General features: G+C 52.7%; 2 protein-coding genes across 5 annotated transcripts; one reads left to right on the top strand and one right to left on the bottom strand.

Annotated features, from left to right (window-relative positions):
• Positions 1-9: 9 nt before the first annotated feature.
• On the top strand, positions 10-3,209 carry HTRA2 (HtrA serine peptidase 2). Its single transcript, XM_037130830.2, has 8 exons — positions 10-603; positions 712-916; positions 1,006-1,200; positions 1,415-1,447; positions 1,679-1,784; positions 1,925-1,994; positions 2,651-2,746; positions 2,852-3,209. Exons 1-8 carry the CDS (start codon positions 98-100, stop codon positions 3,015-3,017), a joined length of 1,377 nt encoding a protein of 458 aa, XP_036986725.1. The 5' UTR covers positions 10-97; the 3' UTR covers positions 3,018-3,209.
• Positions 2,527-18,889, bottom strand: LOXL3 (lysyl oxidase like 3). Of its 4 annotated transcripts, XM_037130822.2 has the most exons (17): positions 18,824-18,889; positions 18,057-18,120; positions 16,245-16,569; positions 14,240-14,403; positions 13,418-13,632; positions 9,455-9,511; positions 8,781-8,840; positions 6,376-6,595; positions 5,957-6,137; positions 5,662-5,816; positions 5,263-5,430; positions 4,964-5,126; positions 4,521-4,764; positions 4,311-4,426; positions 4,090-4,226; positions 3,887-3,998; positions 2,527-3,714 (listed from the first exon to the last, which is right to left on the bottom strand). In XM_037130822.2, exons 3-17 carry the CDS (start codon positions 16,555-16,557, stop codon positions 3,641-3,643), a joined length of 2,379 nt encoding a protein of 792 aa, XP_036986717.2. In that variant the 5' UTR covers positions 16,558-16,569; positions 18,057-18,120; positions 18,824-18,889; the 3' UTR covers positions 2,527-3,640. The 4 variants fall into 4 exon arrangements, with proteins under 4 accessions (XP_036986717.2, XP_053519332.1, XP_036986718.2 ...); XM_053663357.1 differs by lacking the exons at positions 5,263-5,430; positions 18,824-18,889 and having other exon boundaries at positions 18,057-18,198; XM_037130823.2 differs by lacking the exons at positions 9,455-9,511; positions 18,824-18,889 and having other exon boundaries at positions 18,057-18,196.
• Between the last annotated feature and the right edge of the window lie 38 nt (positions 18,890-18,927).

Below are 18,927 nucleotides of genomic sequence, written 5' to 3'. Positions count from 1 at the left end.
CTGTTACCGGCGTGCTCCGCGTCCAGCCGTCCACCCTCTCACGTCCTGGGCGCCGCCTCTGTGTAGGGCGGGCGAAGAACCAGCCGAGGCGGAGCTGATGGCTGCACTGAGGGCGGGGCGGGGTGCAGGCTGGGGCTTTCGGGGATGGCGAGCATTTGGGGGGTTTCTTTGGGGAAAGGCACCCCCGTTGACCCCTGACCTCCGGGCCCTGCTGACGTCAGGAACTCCCGACCCTCGGGCCGGAGTGACTTACAGGACTCCCAGTCTCCGGGCCCAGTTCTCTGTGGGGGTCCCTGGACCACGAACATGTCTGACGTCGGAGACTTCGGATTCCGGAGCACGGCTGACTGCGGAGACCCCAGATCCTCAGACTCGGGAGAACTCAGGGACTCCTGGAGCCCGTCCGCGCGTGTGGCTGGCGGTGGCACTGGGCGCTGGGGGGGCAGTGCTGCTGTTGTTGTGGCGCGGGGGGCGGGGTCCCCCGGCCGTCCTTGCCTCTGTCCTCGGCTCGCCGCCCACCTCTCCCCGGAGCCAGTACAACTTCATTGCAGACGTGGTGGAGAAGACTGCACCTGCTGTGGTTTATATCGAGATCCTGGGACGGTAACGGTGGGGTATACCAGGAGGCAGAGGCACCGAAGTCTCGGGCTAGAGGGCGGGCGAGCTGGAGGAGTCCGACCTCCTCACATCCGTGCTCTCCCTCCATTCCAGCCACCCTTTCTCGGGCCGCGAAGTTCCCATCTCGAATGGCTCAGGATTCGTGGTGGCTGCGGACGGGCTCATAGTTACCAACGCCCATGTGGTGGCCGATAGGCGCCGAGTCCGTGTGAGGCTGCCTAGTGGGGACACGTATGAAGCCATGGTAACAGCTGTGGATCCCGTAGCAGACATTGCCACGCTGAGGATTCAGACTAAGGTGGGGGTCCGGGCAGCCCAGGTCTGGGTGGGGCCCTGAATTTGCTCTTGTTTCCAGATGATAGGTCCCTTGTACACGTTTTCTTTTAGGAACCCCTCCCCACACTGCCCCTGGGGCGCTCAGCTGAGGTCAGACAAGGGGAGTTTGTTGTTGCCATGGGAAGTCCCTTTGCACTGCAGAACACGATCACATCCGGCATCGTCAGCTCTGCTCAGCGTCCAGCCAAAGACCTGGGCCTTCCGCAAACCAATGTGGAATACATCCAGACTGATGCAGCTATTGATGTACGTACTGATATGGGAAAAGTGACCATCTAGATTGGGGGAGGGACAGAGGCTGTGTGGTGCAGGCATCAAGTGTGATAGAAGGTGAATGTGCCTATACTATATGGAGGTTGGGCTACAAAAATACAGAATTTGGAGAAGACGCCTACAGCCCGGTATGCACTCAGGCATAGAGTCCCTGTATCTCTTCCCGTATTTTCTCCTTGTCCTGCAGTTTGGAAATTCCGGAGGTCCCCTGGTTAACCTGGTGAGTGGGACATCCTTTCCAAGAATCCCTGTCCCAGGTCAGTGTGGGAAGGGGTGGGCTTTTCTCTAATTCAGTGAGGTTTGGTTAAGTTTCTGAACAGTCCCTTGTTAGCTGTCTCCCAGAATCCAGTCAGATCTCCCCAATTCCCCAATGCTTCCTGCTGTTCTTGTTCAGGTACTCAATCTCCTACTATTTATTCAGGCTAGGGAATAGTTGATTCTGTCCCTGCAGGATGGAGAGGTGATTGGAGTGAATACCATGAAGGTCACAGCTGGAATCTCTTTTGCTATCCCTTCTGATCGCCTTCGAGAGTTTCTGCACCGTGGGGAAAAGAAGAGTGAGCCTGGCTTGTGGGGGAGAGGCTCCTTTAAGTGGTGGTGGGGCATTCATTGGGCCTTGTTGGAGAAGGGTCTGTTGGGAGGAGAGAGGGGAGGGAAGGATGTAGCTGGGTGGGGTTCATTTGTCTCTCTATCACAGATTCCTGGTTTGGAACCAGTGGGTCCAAGCGCCGCTACATTGGGGTGATGATGTTGACCCTGACTCCCAGGTATGAGCTTTAGGGGAGTGATCTGTAGGACTGCCATTGGTGAGCCAATGGCACTTTTGTTGAGCTTTGTTCCCAGGAAATTGTCTATCTGTGACTGCCTCACACTTGGAACTATCAGAAGAGCTGTCCTCTCTCATCCTCTTGGCTTTCTCATCCCATTCCATTTTGCACAGCTGTCACCAGATTGATTTCATCTCATCACTGCTTTGACTTAAAACCTTCAATCTGTTAACCTGCTATTTAGGGGCCATTTTCCAGACCTGGCTTTCTACACGATTCTATTCTGTTCCAGCCAACCTGATTTCCTATTATGTGTTTTTATTTATATTGTTCTTTTTTATATATAGTTAAATAGCTGGCCTATCCTTTTAGGCTCAGCTTAAGTTCTATTAATTTAAAGCTTCTCTTAGGATTCTACAATGAGATTACTTCTGTTGGTTGAACTTTATGTGTTATGTGGAATTAGGTACCTTTTCTGTGCATGTCCCACTTCCTAACTACTAGAAGGCAGAAAGTAAGTTGACTTTGTATCTGGAGTACCAAGTGCATTCCTTGTTCATACAGTTATTATTAGTGTGTTGATGAGAGATTGAAGGTGAACCCAAAATGGGGAGAGCACCTTGGTGTGGTTAACAGGGTAATCTGTGTCCTTTCAGCATCCTTGCTGAACTACAGCTTCGAGAACCAAGCTTTCCTGATGTTCAGCATGGCGTGCTCATCCATAAGGTCATCCTGGACTCCCCCGCACACCGGTGAGGGAGAGACTACACTGTGAAGTGGAGATGGATGAGGTGTACGTGTGCCCATGAACTGGGCTATCTACTCCCTCCTTTCTCTCTGTCCATCTTTTGCCACAGGGCTGGTCTGCGGCCAGGTGATGTGATCTTGGCCATCGGGGAGCAGCTGGTACAGAATGCTGAAGATATTTATGAAGCTGTTCGAACCCAATCCCAGCTGGCAGTGCGGATCCGGCGGGGAACAGAAACACTGACCTTATATGTGACCCCTGAAGTCACAGAGTGAATGGATCAGCAAGAGTATGAGGCTCCTGCTCTGATTTCCACTTGCTTTCCTGGCCTAGGCTGTGAGGGCACCTGGACAGAGGATTAAATGAACCAGTGGGGGGCAGGTCCCTCCAACCACCAGCATCAATCCCTGTGTTCTGAGGAATCACAAAAACACTTTTTATATAAAATAAAATTATACCTAGCAACATGTTATAGTAAAAAATGAGGGGGGGGTGCTGATCTTCTCTCCCACAAAAAGGCTCGAGGTGAAGCTGTATTCTTCCCTCACTGAGGAGTGGGTATACTGGAGCTGACCATCCTGACCTCCCTATTCAAGAAAATGAGCTGCTGCTGTCGGTTGTTCTGGCCAGTTAATCGGGCTGCTCTTTGTGGTGAGCTCAGCTCAGTGCTGGGCCTGGGAGCCAGGGTTCCCCCATGCTTGGTCACACATGTGCACAGCTGGCCTAGGAAAGAGGGTGGCAACTTCTGCTTGACAGTTCCACATCTGCAGTGCCCACTGAATGAGTGCAGTGGGCTTGCTGACAGCAGGGGTTCCTTGGTAAGCTCCTGAGGTAATGGCAGCCTCAGACCCCTGCCATTAAGGGCCAGTGGTGGTCTGAAGAGGTGCGTATTAGCATCTTAAATGACCTGGTTGCTGGTCTGTCCAGGGTAGCGCTCAAACCTCTTATTGGCCTCTTCACTGAAGGCATCACCTGTAAAGTGAATGGGCAGTTTGGGCAGGAAAACATCGATTGTGGGAAAGGGTGGGTGGAAGTGGAGAGGCTAGGAAATCCAGAGGTGGGTGGGAACACAACTTGGAGAAGAGAATGAAGGCCTTTCCCTCCCATCCCCCGGTCTTCCTGGGCTGCCCTTCCCACCAAATACCAATGTGGCAGTTGTGCACCCAAATGCGATGTCCATCATATTTGCAGTTACATTTCATCGCATTGTTGGTGAAGTCACTCTCTGCTACTTCAAAATTGGGGTTGATGACCACCTGCAGGGTCAGGGAGAAAGGCAACATAATTCAAAGGTGTCAAATGAACACTCCTTCCACTTTCTAGCAGGACATCTCAGACCCCAGGCACCTGCAGAATGTAGTTTCCTGGCTTCACGTCTGTGATGTCAATCCACTGACAGTCAATGTCATGTCTGTAGAGATCCCAGCAGCCTACGGTGATGCCCTGCTCTCCAAAGTTGGCACACTCATATCTCTTGGAGACATCTGAAGGGATTGGCATGGCACACATCAGTGTGAGGCAAGGTTGAGGGATGGAGGTACTGTTGTCCATTCTAGGCCCCAACTCACCCTCCTGACACTCAGTGTCTTCTAGACAGAAACTAGCTTTGTGGCCCTCGGCCACCTTGGTGCCATTGGGGGTCAGGATATCATAGTGAGTGAAGATGTCCATACTGTGGTAATGCCTGTGGGGACAAAAAAGGGAGCTTGTTTCCTTCCCTGCTCCCCGCAGTCTCACACTAACCCCAGTGGCCTTGCTCTTTTACTAGACCCACTCACCCATGGCACTCGTGCCACACCCAAGAGTGGCGCCCAGCCTTGGGCCTGAAGTCAGCTCGTCCCAGGTTGTGAATCTGGGAGGAGAATCGGAGTAGGCGGCGGTGGCCGTAAGGCCAGTTGGCTGAGCGGGCTGAGTGGGCCAGGCAGTTCTCCTCCGCAGCACAGTACAGCATGTGCAGGGGCCGGTCCTCGATGTAGGCGGTCTCCTGCACCAGTGCTGAGTGCAGCAGCAGATCTGATGCGGCTGCACCCAGGAAGGAAGGGGAGTGTTAGAAGTCACTGCTGAAGGGCAGGGACAGATAGGGATGCTTTTACCCGTGCCCCTTTGTGGAGTGTATAAAGCTGTTTTTTTATAGGAAGGAGTACCCCTCCAGATTACAGCCTTCTCTTTGGCCGAAAGGGGTGGCCCAGAACCTCCCTTCCCTGGCTGGCTCTCCACTCACTCTCAGAACAGATGACTCCAGCAGTGAAACGGGTGTCTGTCCTCTTGCAGGCAATGTGGGTGCCATGATGTGCACATTGGTCTAGGGACAGTTCGGTCCCTATGCAGCGTACTCCACTCATTACTACCTCTGTTATATTCCCTGAGTCCCAGTACCAGGTCTCCTGGGGACATACGCAGATGTTTCTGTGAGGCCCCACCATCCAGCCTTCGGGGCCAAAGGACTCATTTCCATAGTCCTCCGCCCCAAACACAGGCTTTGGAGGCAATAACCTTGGCTCCTCTCTCCTCCTCACTCACCTGCAGGCCATGGTTGGCATAGCCCAGTCCAAGTTGCCTACAGACCACCATGGCCTCCAGTGTCCCCCAGTCATCCCCACAGATGAGGCCCCAGCGAAGGGGCCCAGGTCCCCCTATTTGCACCTCAACTCGCCCTTCATGTCGGCTGCGGCCCCCACTGAGTCGGATCTGCAGTGATAGAAGCGAAGAGCTGGGAAAGCTTTTGGGGTGGGGCAGTGGGAGTCTGTAGCAGGATTGTAGTCACGGGTGACTTGGAGGCACATAAAGGGCACGTGGTGGTGTCAGGTGGGAGCTGCAGGATTGCAGGGGCCCAGGGCAGTGGTCTGGGAGCCATCATGCTTCAGAGCATGACCAGATAAGACGCGAGATACCTGAGCCAAGGTGGAAAGTGTGACTGACCCTGGTCTCCACCCCAGTGTAGGGCAGGTTGCATCGGACTCCAGCATCCTGGCCATGGGAGCAGTCCTCAGCTGTGATGTTCTTATGGGGGCACTTCCAGAGGGAGGGTTCCTGTCCAGAGCATCGAACTTCACTCAGATGGATGGCACCCATGCCTAGGGTCAAAGGCCAAAGATCAGGATGTTGTAACTGGGCCTTCATTGTCCACCCAGGGGTCTCCTTCTTCCCAAGGATCGTATCCCCCAGGAGTGTGTACACCTTCCTTCCCTGTTCCTCCCACCTTCCTCTCCCTCACCCTGCCCCATGCGGGCACCACGCAGAGCCTCGCGAGCACTCCCGAAGCCCAGCTCCCGACACACCACGCTGGCTGCCTGTAGGTCCCACTTGCGATCACAGACTGTGCCCCATGTGCCGGCTTTCAGGACTTCCACCCGGCCCTCTCCAGGGTGGGCCCCGCCCTTTAGACGCACTCGGGCCTATAGAGACGAGAGACAGTGCAGTGGCAGTGAATGGGAACGGCAAGCGGCACAGAGAGGGCAGAGCAGACCTGGAGATCAATGGAAGAAGGGATTGGGGGGGTATCAGGTCTGTGGCCCACCCACTGGAAGGTTCCTCTCTGTCCTTAAAGGTCAGGGCTATGCTTAGTCAGGGGCAGCCAGGCTAGGGTGGGTCTCCACCTGGGGCAGGGAAGGTCATTGTCACTGTCTCACACACCTCCCCCTGAGGTTTTGACTGCTGTTGCTTCTTCTGGCCATTGGACGTTGCGTAGACAGGACCTGGCACACAACTCACCACCGCTGGGGCACCCCCCGGGCACCTGGTGGTGTCATTGGCACGATAGAACTCCAAGGAGCAGCGGGAGAGGTGGGCCTCTGTACCCACACATGTCACCCCATGCAGACCAAAGGAGTGTTGCTGCCGCTGGGCCAGCAGCCTGGGGGGACAGGAGTGGGGAGCAGTAGGGTAAAACAGCGCTCCTGCCTCTGTGCTCGCAACCCTCCTCCCGCTCCATGCCTCTACCATCCCCTAACTTTTCACAACCACTGTGTCCTTCTTCTTCCCTTTTCTGCTTCACTGCCCTCCAGAGGGACAAAGGGAATGGTGAGTTTCTGGGCTGAAGGAGCCTAGGTTACTCCGACAGCAGGGTCTGTGGGGACCTTCTGCAGCAGAAGAACCCTATGCCACAGGCCTGTGGGAGGGCAGCCAGTCTTGACTTGCCTGACGAACCTTGTTCCAAATGGTTTCAGACTGCTGACCTTAGCAATGGAGGCTGAGGCTGAGGCCACCGTGCAAAGAGAATGGGAAGCTAGGACCACCCGGTGGGAAGAGACGGGTAGGAGGGGGCAGCCAACACGAACAGGAATCCTGTATAGCCAGAGTACGCAGATTCTTCTATTGTGTTGAGGATGGAATAACTGAATGAGTCAGAATGCAGATCAGTGAGTAAATCTCTGGTCTAAATGGCTCCTGAGAGGCCAGAGGGACTCCCAGGCCAGAGTATGACAGGCAGTTATGGGGAAGAACAGACCAGATAGGGGACACGCAAAAGATGGGCTGGCAATTGTAGGGATGATGGTATATGAATGCAAGACAGACAAAAATTAGAGGGACCACATGGCCAGAGAAAGAGAGCAAATGTGAACAACAATGGCAAGGACATCCCCAGACCTGAGCCAAGCTGTGAGTCTTTAATGAGGCAGTCTGTGATTCTGCAATTTAAACGTAACAGAAAGAATATTCCATAGCCACCAGAAGCAGGAAAATGGGACTAAATGAGGGTTGCTAAAATTTGGAATCACTGCAGAGAGATGCATCAGAGAATGAGGGGACTTATTATTGACACCAGTGGAGTGAGAGATTGCAGCGAGGCATGTGAAGTACATTCTTGCTAGGGTGGCTGGTTCAAGCCCAGAGGGGAAGGTAACCAGCTAAGGCCTGGTGTTGGTGGAGTGAGCTTGTGAGGCTGGTTTGAAAGTGAAATATTACGGCGACGTGCCTCAGAGGAGGGAAGGAATGTGACAACTTGAAGACATTGGCTAGGAAGACAGAGAGAAGGACATGTTTATAAACACAACAAAGGCAGCCTAGAGACTTGACAGAATACCTTTGGAAGCTCAGGATAAGTGGATTCGGAAGCTCAAAGAGATCAGGTACTCTCCCAAAAGTCCTGTTTGGCTGAAAATAAAAGTCAAAGAGGCCATCACAGGAAAAAGACATCTCTCTTGTGGACCCCCCCTTGCCCCACAACTAACAAAGTAAAACACAGTGTGCACTTTAACGCAGGGGTCAGGGAAGGCCAGAATATGGCCACGTAGGGCAAAGATGACCCTAAACTAAAAGGCACTACAAGAACACCCCCAAATTCTAAGCTCCTTTGAAGCCACCAGAGGGAGGAGCTAGAAAATGAGGGGTACCTCATTTGAGGGGTACCTCAAATGAGGGGTGATCTCAGAATGCACTGAGGAGAGGAGGGGACAATGGAGAGGGATGAGTTCTGTGTCTGTCACTCTTGAAGAAGTCATCAGGGAGGCTGCACGTGCAAATGGCCTTTGGAAGCCCAGTGAGATGTAATCACAGGTGGAAATTTTTCATTTACTTCTTTTCGAAGCAACCCAGGAGGAAAATTATGGAACTGGGAGCCTAATCGTGTCAGGTGGGCCAGAGAGGATCCCATCGCTGGTTAAATTTCCAGAGGGGACACTGAGTCTTACCTCCAGGCCAGTAGTGCTTGTTTTTAAAACTTAATCAAATAAAGGTAGGACGGAAACACCAACTTCTTAGGGGAGAGGCAAGCACGGCGCGTGGAGGACGAAAGTGCTAGAGTTTCCACTAGAATTCACTGGGGAAGATAAATGAGCATGTGCAACAAGGGCAGTCAGTGGATGAACTCCTACAGAGATTTTCAAAAATCCCCATGACAAGCATGATTCCCCAGTGACACAAGGACAAGCCGTACTTCTTGGTTCAGTGACTCGTCAGGAAGGTGGTCTGTAATAGCTGCTGCCGCCCCTCCACTCTTGGTGGAGGGCTCTCTGGCACCCTGGCGTGACCACGGCCCAATCCCAGGACTCATGGCCAGGTGCTCCCTCGCCTGTCCACCAAGCCTGAACTTTATTTACCTCTTGGTCGGCCCCCTGCCCACTCGGGGTTTGGATTTGACTTTATGCTTGGTGACTGGTCTGAAAAAAGGAGACAGAAATTAGTGGAAGTAGCGGTTAGGTACATGGCCCAGGAAGGGAAGGGTGGTTTTTTTTGCCTGTGTCTGGAAGGACCCCTTATGCAGAGTGTGGGAAGGGATATGATGAAGGCAGCCCAATTTGCTGCAAACACTGGTTGCTGTATACCACCGACGTCTAATTTTGGATCTCGTGCTGCTCTCTGGATTCAGCAATAGTGAAATCTAATTATGTCAGCCCAGGTGGGTGAGGGGAGGAGATAAGAGGAAAGTCAAGGCAGAAGAGGGAATGGGAGTGAGGATGAATTAAGGAAGAAGACTGGGGAAGGGGAGGAAGCATGTAGGTGGCTCAAGCTGCAGTTCAAGCTGTGTGGGGGAAACAGAAAGATGAGGAGGCTTCTCCTCAGCCATTCCTTCATTGTTCCTCCTAAGACCAAAGCCTGCCCATTCCCATGCCTGCCTTCCCTCCCCATCACCCCCCGGAATGGCCATTTTCCAGTCGTAGCCTTCATTCATCAGCTTGGGTTTTGGGATGGACATGGATAGGCTGCCTTCCATCCATCCACCTCCTGGGGCCACAGGGGTGTGCAGGAGGTCCCGGGGCTTTTGCCCCATTACCTTCCAAGGGGCTTGGGGCGTCGGGCCGAGGCTTTGGCCGCTCGCTTCCTCAACTTTCTGTGAGGATAAGACAATAGCAGAGTCAGGACCATTCTAGAACCAAGTGGAAAAGGCTGGTGCTCTGGGACCAGGGACAGGTTTCTTCTCCTAGAATCAAAGGGTTCCTGGTGGCGGGATGTTATAAAGTCAGATACTCCCAAGGCTCTACCCTTCACAGTTGTTTGGCCTCATAAACACATGACCAGGCGTGTGAACAGCAGTGAAGGGCATGGGCTCAGGACTGACAGAACCCCTATACCAGACCCACAGAATTAAGGCAGATGGGGTTATCCCATCTTTTGGGTCAATATTAAGGCGGACCTAAACCTTAGGGAAGGGCTAAGGAAAAGGGTGTTAAGTAGAAGGGTGTTAGGATTGTTAGGCTAGCCAAACTGACCAGGTGAGGAGAGAGAACTGGCCTGGTCACATCTAGGGAGGAGGACTGCCTTTTTATTCTTGGATGCTGTCTGGCTTCTGGCATTCCCAGGCCTGAGGCTAGTGAATGAGGACCAAGGACCAACGTATCTAAGGATGTTACTGGGGGATATGAAGCCAGGCTGCTTAGGATGACAATACCTTTCCTGCCCAAGTTAAAGCCCATGTGCTTTAGTCATTCACAAACTGAGCTCATCCCCCAAGGGAAATAAGATCTAAAACCTTATTTATTTGTAATTAGTCTAAACATTTGACCTGTTTTATTTTTCAAGACGTTGCCTTAAGTTTAATGACTGGAAAATAGGTCTGTTTTTCCTCTCACTCTCCCTTCGCTTTCAAAGACTTTAATTCTGCCCCATCTTTGTCCCGTCCAACTGTGTATGAGTGAATGCAGGTCCTGCTTGTCCTTATAAGTTCATGAAATTCCCTGATACCGTTTCTTTGAACATGTCCTGCTCTGCTGTTTCTCTTGAGGAGTCATATCTGGATACAGTATGTGGTGTGAAGAGGCACTAAAATGTTAACATACAGATTCTAAACAGGGCTGAAGCTGTTGGGTATCTCCTGCCCTGGCTACTTCCTGAGGGTGTACTTAGTATTTTTGCCAAAACATCTAATATGTCCAACATTGCAAGCCAAGAGTCTACAGTAGCTCTCAGGTCTCTTTCCTGAGACATTACTAAGAGTGTATAATGTAAAACTTTCCCCCAAATGTCTTTTTCTCAAACATGTCTAAAATAAAATACACTTGGGCCCTGGCTGGTGTGGCTCAGTGGATTGAGCGCCAGCCTGTGAACCAGGGGATTGCCGGTTTGATTCCCAGTTGGGGCATGTGCCTGGGTTGTGGGTTGGGCCCCTAGTGGGGCACTTGTCGGAGGCAACCACACATTGATGCTTCTCTTCCTCTCTTTCTCCCCCCCTTACCCCTCTCTCTAAATATGAATAAATAAAATCTTAAAAAAAATAAAATACACTAGGCACCTCCTTTTGCCAGTGACCCAGAGAGATCATCTTGATCTCCAGAGTAGTGCTCAGAAACATGTAGTATTATTTAGAAAACTAGAAGTACAGCAGTCTACCTTTATCCTCAAGAATGCCTCCCCAGTGTGCTTGACTCCCCCCCCCCCACCGGCAACACGCACTCCCCTGGAATTTTTTCATTTATAATCACTGTTCCTGAAAATCCTGGTCTGGATTTCTGCATAGCTTATAACCTCACCTCCTTTATATCTTTTCTCAAAAGATGCCTTCTCAAAGAGGCCTTTGCTGACCACCCTATTTAAATCTGCAATCCCACAGCCATTTCCTAACCCCTCCCCTGCTTTATTTTTAATGGTTACATTCTTTGGTGTTCTTACATTCTTAGTCTCCCATTGCTCTAGTCCGTGAGATCAGAGATTTTTTGTCTGTTTTGCTCACTGTTGAATCCCTGTGGTCTACAACAGTCCCTGACACATAGTAGGCACTCAATAAATAAATACGGAATGAACAAATCTCTACTTTTGTTTATGCTATCCTCTTCAGCTGAAATGCCTGTTATTTAAATCATACTCATCTTTTAGAACCTAGGGTTTGGATGGGAAAGATAAAGAGCAAACAGAGAAAGAAATAGAGCCCCAAGAAAATAACAGTGGAGGAGCCGAACAGTTGAGTCTCTAGAGCAGATAAAGTGTATTTGGGGGGGCTGAAAGAGATTTCAGATGTGTCTCGGAGCTAAGGCAAGGAAAATTTGAGCAAGTATGGAAAAGAATGGAGGTTGGATAATATACTGACTTTCAAGAAGAAGGGATTCCACAAACTAGAGATAAGTAATAATCTAGAGTAATTTATGAAATAGAAAGTTCATGAACACTGAGGAAAATTATGGTGATCCTTAGAGGCTTAAGATGCTTTCAGTAAAAATTAACTCAGTCAAACTACCATCGTTTCCTTTTTTGAATGATCACTAATCAACCAGAAGCTGGAGAAAGACTATGAACATAGTAGACCTGGGTTTTAGCAAAGACTAATGAAGTCTCCTGTGAATGCATTATAGATAAATAAGATGGTGAAATGTTGGCCACATCATTGTAGAGCTCAGTCTGTTCCCAACTGGTTGAAAAGACATTTCACAACTAATGGTTGAAGCCTTTGTGTAAACCTGGAGGAAAGTTTCATAAGAAGAGTCAGGCTTTGGTTTTAGAAACATTTCAGCAAGTTTAACAGTTACTCTGATGAAGCCAGAAGGCACGGCTATCAGGTCTGTCTATGGAAAGAGGATGGGAAGGACGACACATGGAAAACGAGGTCAAGATTCAAGGTGATCTCATGGGATCGTCATGGCCTTCAAAATGGTTTTAAAATGATGTAGCAAATTAATAAACTCAACAGAGATTTAGGTTCAGATAGGCTGCTCTATCAGTACCAAAGATAAGCGAAGACCTGAACTGGTTTTAGGTGATTACAAGCTCAGGCAGCAACAAGGGGGTTGCTGCACCAACAGAACTGCGGTGCGCAGGGAGGCACACTTCCCCCAAAGCCCAGCATTCCTCTGACCAGACCGCGTCAGACCACGTGGGAACCCAGTGGAAGGTCACCTAGATGTCGGGAGGTTTTTCTGCAAAACGGATCTAAGGAAATATTGAAGAAAGCAATCATTTTCAAGAGAAAAAAAAAGAAAACAAAGGAAAAAAGGATACAAGCATTTTTATCCTGCAAAAGTAGATTATAGAGAGACTAAATATTTCCATATTTTTCTAATTGACCAAATCAGATGCTCTAGGGAAGGGAGACGCAGCAAACACACCGGTCCCCAGTGTGATTCGTTATTCTGGAAGCTGGCTGGGCTCTCCAGCAGGTGGAGGGCCGATGGATATTCCTATCCTTCTAGAAAATATTCCTAGGAGTTCTTAGACCTCATGCGCTCGTAGACGCGCCCCGCTGGCGGCCTGAACTAAGAGCAGGGACCCTCCCTCTCTGGCTCTCAGGGATGAGTCCCAGAGCCGGACACGCTTCCCGGCGGGCGGGTGACACGGGCCAGTTCCAGTCCTCAGACCCTGGTCCCCCCGGCTTGCGCAGCACACAACCAGGCCCCGCCTGGGCAGGGGGCGTCCTCACCCTTTCTGAACTCGGACCCGGGATCCGGGCGGTGCCAGGGCTGTGACTTTAACCCACGCGGGCCGCTGCCGCTGGGCGTGGCCTCGACACCCCCGCGCGCGCCAGAGGCTGGGGACTCTGCCCGCCAGGCCCCCCGCCACTCACCCCGGCCCCACTCCGGACACCAGGGAGCAGGAGCCTCACCGGTCCCCTTACAGACCCACCTGGAGGAGCCTTTCGTGGTCCCACAATATTTCTCACCTCTCTAGCCTCGCAACGGTGCCCCCTTTCCCCCACGAGCCCAGAGGACCCCCTCACGCCCGTGCCTGGATCCTCTCAGAGGTCTCTCAGTCCCATTCTGTAAGGAGTGCCCCTCCACCCCAGTCTGCTCCACCAGCACCTGTATCCCTTCACCTGTAGAAAGCCGTGTTGACCCTCTTTTCACTGGGGAAGCCCAGCATCCCGCAGACCACGTGGCTGTTGTGGGCACTCCAGCCTTTGTCACACACTTTGAACCAGCCGTCGGAAAGCCTCACTTCGACCAGTCCCTCAGTCACGGGGAGGGGTCGCCTGCCCCGCCCGACAGCTGGTCGAAGTCGCACCTCCTCCACTTGCAGGTGATGCTCCACCTGAGGAGGGACCAAAAGCAGAGGGAGGAATCCCGTAGCACCTTGCACATGTCCTGACACCCTTAGGGAGCCCAGACTGCGGGCTTCCTGTGAACCCAATGGGGGGAGCAGGGGCTGAGGCAGGGCTGAGAGAGGTGTGCCTTCCCCAGTGTTGTGTTGACTGGGTGTGGGGGTGTCCAGGGGGAGGACTGCTGTGAAGTGCCCTGAGGGATGCTCAAGGGCGCTAAGAAGGAGCACCTCACTGTCTGGAGCAGGTGGCGCACTTCACAGAGGAAGTGGCACGGGAGGAGGGGAAAACAAGGAGGGATGGTCCGGGGTGCCCTGGGCACCAGGTCCCTGCCAGGTTTGTTAATGCTGAAACAAATCTGGGTTTTTCAGCATCTAGGAGCCCTAGCATTCACCCCCACCCACTCAGCCCCCAGCTTCCTACCCACCCAAGTTATCCAGTGGGCACATGAACTCCCCTACCTTCTAGTATCTCCTCTAACCACGTATAACACCCCACATCCCTCTCTGTCTGGCCATCCTGGCTGGTGTGTGTGTGTGTGTGTGTATGTAGTGTGTGTGTGTGTGTGTGTGTGTGTGTGTGTGTGTGTGCATTGCAGACCTCGATGACATTGGAGTCAGGGAAGCCAGGGAGGCGCTGGTCCTTGCAGATGACCCCAGCATCCTCATCGTGGGTACAGTCACTGTTCCCCCAGCCCCTGGAGGCACATTCGGCCACACTGTGCTCAGTCCCACTACAGCTCAGGTTGTCCAGCCAGATGCGGCCTGTGGAGGGAGAGATGAAGGGACAAAGAGGCTTGGGGAGGTAGGATGGAGGGGATGATGGGGGGAGTTGGGGACAATGAGGATGGGGGCCTCACACTTGGCCATGATGATCCCATTTTTTGGTAAGATAATGGATGGGGAAAGGACAAAGGACCCTGGAGGGAATAGGAAAGGAGGCACAGGATTGATGGAGGCTCAGTGGTGATTTGGGGATAGTCAGGGATCTGGTACAGTGAATAAAACACCAAGAGTCAACACTGAAATTCCGCTCAGTTCTTACCCACTCAGTGATAGTACAACTAATCAAGAACCTATTGCGTGTTAGGCACTCTGCTATGGTTGTACATGCGCATCATTGTTAGAACAGAGCTGCCAGAAGATATTACCACCACTGTGTATAAAGAACTGAGGGTTCAGAGAAGTTTAAAAACTTGCTTAAGACCACACAGCCAATGGGGCTTAGGGGTTTGAGCCCTTTGTGAGTCTTGGAAGTCTAAGGTCTCACCTCAGCCTCACAGTTTCCCATGTGCCCCCCTGCCTGTGCTTCCACATTGTTCCTTGTTCTTCTTTCTGCCTGGACCTTTGACATGACTGTCATTTCATTGACTTCCTCTCAGAATTGGGTGGACCCTCAAAGGTCCTCTGTCTCAGACACTGTGCAGGGACCCCTGATGCATACATAACCTGACAGGACTTCCCCAGCTTCTGCTGGGGTACCTTCCACCTGCCCACAAGGTTATGGGAACCGTTACAAAGTCCGTGTGAGTCTTTATGACTTTCCCCTACTAGGTCTAATTCAGCCCTTTGATGCCATCCAAGAAAAAAACCCCAAAACCCCTTAGCCACATGACTATCTTCGTATCTGAAGATAACCATTATGTAATTGCTACCAAAGTTTTCTTCCTTTTCATATAAAAAAAACCCCTGGTTTCTTCAGCTACTCCTCCTTAAAAACTTGGCCTCAAATCTTGGGCATCTGGACCTGGTTGGGTAGCTCGGCTGCTTAGAGTGCTGTCCAGACCCGCCAAGGTTGCTCGACACCCCGTCGGGGCCTGTAGAGAGCAACCAGCGAGTGCGTGACTAAGTGGAGCAACGAATCAGTGCGTCTCTTGCTCTGCTGTCTCCCCTTTCCCCTCTCTCTCTAAAATCAAACAATAAAGACATTTTTAAAATCTTTCACATTTGGGCAGCTCTCCTCTGAAAGTATTTCCATTTTCTATCACTGTCTCTTACAATGTGGCATTTACAAATGGTTCAGAAGCAGTCTGGCCAGTTGGAATTGGGGAATCCGCTTCCGACTGCACCAGCAACTGCCTGTCAATCCCATCGTGGGTTCATAGAGTGCAAGCACCCCCGGGCTGCAGGTGGAATGGTTCCTAAGCTTCTGCTACCCACATTCATACTTGTCCTGGTTAGTGCCAGCTTGTTGGTTTCAGCTCTGGCCTATAATGTGACTTTGTCAGCTGCAGTACCTGTGATCCGTCTGGCTTTGAGACATCCAGACATCATTTACCTGCTCTCAACATCTCATGAGAGCACCTGTACTTTAACCAGGGCTCACTTAATCAGGGCTGTGCTCGTGCATAGCTTTGGAGAATCATACTTTGTTCAACAGAAAGAAACTTAGATATCATGTAGCCTTTTTGCACATAGGGCTTCGGAGCCTCTGAGAAGGCATGGACCAGCCTAAGAACACAGACCTCTAAGAAGTGACTATGTTGGCTGACACTAGCTATTCTTCATGTCCTGTGTCCCTGTGGCTGAGTTATCCTGATGGCCTTGCTCCCTGCCCTTATGGCACACTTAGGCAATAACTAGGCTATACCTGGAGCAGTGCTCACCTGTTCCAGGGCCATATTTGGCGCTATGGGTCCAGCCTGTGGCCTCTGTGAAGCCCAGCTCCCGGCAGAGGACATGGGCTGCCTCTAGCGTGAAGTCATCATCACAGATGGTTCCCCATTCACCAGCTCGCTGTATCTCCACTCGGCCCTCGAAGGGCTTCCTGGGGAAGCCGGCCAGCCGGAACCGCAGCCCTTGGCTCCCGGCCTTCTTCTCAGGGGCCGTGGACGGGGATGGAGATCCCAGGCACGAGCTGCACAGCAGGCACAGCAGCAGCCCCCACAGACTCTGCCACCAGACACTGACAGGTTGCATGGCAGAGAAGGCCTGGGTGCCCCAGAGAGAGAGAGCTTGTGTGAGAGAAACTGAGATTGAGCCAGGCCCAGGTCCGAGAGAGAGAGAAATCATGACAGGAAAAGAGACATTAGTAAGACAGGAGACAGAGAAAGACAGGGACTAAGACAGTGAGAAAGAAACACACTAAATAAGAGCTGAAACATACAGTCAAGGAGGCACAGACTTCGAGGTGCACAGTGAGGAGAGGGAGAGAGGGAGGGAGGGCGGGCGGGGGAGATAGAGTGGCTGAGAGACTCTCCCTCCCTTTTGTAGAGTAAAACTCTCACTATAAGTTGTTAATGTGTCACAATGACCTTCCCTTGTTCTACAACGATCACCTTCATTACCCCCCACTCACATCAGAGACCCAGAGATCAAAAGACAATGATTAGACACCAAGACTCAGAGGATGGTTGAGGTATAGAGAAAGAGACTGAGCAAGAGACACAAAGAGAAAAACCCAGACAGACAGGATGTGAGAGGAAGGGAAATTGTGGGAATGAAAGGGGGGGGTCGGGCAGGGAGAGAGCAGAGACAGAGACAGACAGACGGACAATGTTGATGATGGACAGAAGGTGATTGGGAAAGAGCCCGGAATACAGAACTGGGGAACGGCTGAGAGAGGCAGGTAGCAGGTGAGGAGGAGAGGGACTGACAGGAGCAAGAAGCAGAGGCCAGAGGGACCCATTCAGCCAGTCAGACAGAGGACAGACAGCTACTGATCGTGGAGAGAAGCAAGCAAGGGGGGCTTAGGAGACCCTTGGATCTAGGGTCCGTGAGTGGAGGCCAAGTCCAGAGTCCCATCTGGGCAGATTCCGTTGCAGAGGGCAGAATCTAGCATGCGAGGAGAGCCCACTGCAGGCCCTACCCAGCACACAGGCTCTCACTGCCCTGCAGGGTCAAGGGGCCCAGGAGAGCCTGGCCTCCAGCTGGGTGGGGGGTGGGGTGGGGTGGGGTGGGGTTGTCCAAGCCTCCTGCCAACATCGCCACCACTGTCACTGGGCAACGGCAGGCCCGGGCACCATTCAGTGCCTCAGCCAAGGCCTTCCCTCCGTCTGGGGCTGAGAACAGCTCCTCCACAATGGGAGATGGGGGGGGCACCCAAAATACTTCCCCAGACTCAGACAAACAACCCAAGAGGACAGCTCTGTTCTGGGGACTTTGTTCTGTACTTTGTTCTGGGGACATTTTGGCTTGGGGGGCCCAGGGGTAGGGCCTCACAGAGCAGCCCTCCGCCTTAGGGCCCTTTCGGCTGCCCTATTTGAAAAATCCTGCAGCCCCCCTCCACTGCCCCACCCATCGCTCCGTATCTGCCTCCTTTTTCCAATCTTCTTGTCTCACTCTTCCTTGACAATAATAAAACCTTCAGCTGGTTGGCTTCCGCTCGACTCCATCCAACATCACTCCTTTGCCCTCCTGGTCCCTCCACCATCCTCTCCATTCGCAACTCCCCTTCCTCAGCAGCGTGACTCCCTTACCTTTGGTCGAGCAGGGCCCTAGACGCTGGAAGAAGAGTTCTGGTCCTGGAGATCAATCCTAGGACTTCCAAAAAAAGTATTCGGCCAGGGGAGACTGGACCCCTCCCCTCTCTCCCCCTTCTCCTTTCGTCCCTCCCACGTCCCCCAGAGCCCTCCTACATTCTGCCTTCTCTCTGAATTCCTACTAGGCCAGGTCCCTCCTCTAGGTCCTCCCCTCCCCCGTGGAGCTAGCTGGTCACTGTTGCTCCACCTCTCCCCGCCCCTCCCCTCCAGGCCGGCTCAATGAAGCTTTCTTTTCCCTGGGGTTGGAGGCCGGGCAGCTGCGGTCGGGGAACTGGACATGCAAGAGGCCACAAGGCCCGGACTGGCCCCAGGCGGCTGCCCCTGTGGCGGCGGAAGGGGCTCCGCGGCTCTGCTCTGGACTACGGGAAGCCTTCCAGTCCCGAGCCCCTAGCCCGTCCTCCATGTCCCCTGCTCCGTGGAGAGTAAATAGCCAGGACTGGGACGGGTCTGGTCGGGGGAACTGAGGCTAGGAGGACCCACTTGGTCCCTCCGGGTCCCCGGGGTGCCGGTCAGCACTTCCCAGGTGATGTCACAGCCTTCACTACTATGTCACGTTGAGCATATGATGTCACACGCAGCTCCCCAGCCCAGGCACCAGAGCGCTCTGGCGGAAACCGCGAGGTTTCTCTTGGTGGAGCCGCTCGTGCGCGTCCCAGGGCGGGGGGTAGGGTAGAGGCCGGGAGGGAGCGCACCGTCCGTCTTACCTGGGGACCCTCCCCCCTTCCTTCTTGCTCCTCTCTCCTCCCCCCTTCGCTGTCCGCTGGGGCTGGGGCTGGGGCGGGAACGCCTCGGGCGGGCCCCGCCCCCG

This window comes from Artibeus jamaicensis, unplaced genomic scaffold (genome assembly GCF_021234435.1).
Source record: "Artibeus jamaicensis isolate MK-2021 breed Jamaican fruit bat unplaced genomic scaffold, CSHL_Jam_final contig_3174, whole genome shotgun sequence".
NCBI classification, from domain to species: domain Eukaryota; kingdom Metazoa; phylum Chordata; class Mammalia; order Chiroptera; family Phyllostomidae; genus Artibeus; species Artibeus jamaicensis.
The sequence above is the reverse complement of the archived record's forward strand: the minus strand, read 5'-3'. Positions and strand labels throughout refer to the sequence as shown.

What these genes read in the sequence shown, in the direction of transcription:
- HTRA2 (XM_037130830.2), top strand. Translation starts at nt 98, where the DNA reads ATGGCTGCACTGAGGGCGGGGCGGGGTGCAGGCTGGGGCTTTCGGGGA. An exon ending in TATATCGAGATCCTGGGACG is followed by an intron (nt 604 to 711) that starts GTAACGGTGGGG and finishes CCTCCATTCCAG; the next exon opens with CCACCCTTTCTCGGGCCGCG. An exon ending in GAGGTCCCCTGGTTAACCTG is followed by an intron (nt 1,448 to 1,678) that starts GTGAGTGGGACA and finishes CTGTCCCTGCAG; the next exon opens with GATGGAGAGGTGATTGGAGT.
- LOXL3 (XM_037130822.2), bottom strand. Translation starts at nt 16,557, where the DNA reads ATGCAACCTGTCAGTGTCTGGTGGCAGAGTCTGTGGGGGCTGCTGCTG. An exon ending in AGACACTGAGTGTCAGGAGG is followed by an intron (nt 4,227 to 4,310) that starts GTGAGTTGGGGC and finishes CAATCCCTTCAG; the next exon opens with ATGTCTCCAAGAGATATGAG. An exon ending in GGTGCACAACTGCCACATTG is followed by an intron (nt 3,715 to 3,886) that starts GTATTTGGTGGG and finishes TTCACTTTACAG; the next exon opens with GTGATGCCTTCAGTGAAGAG.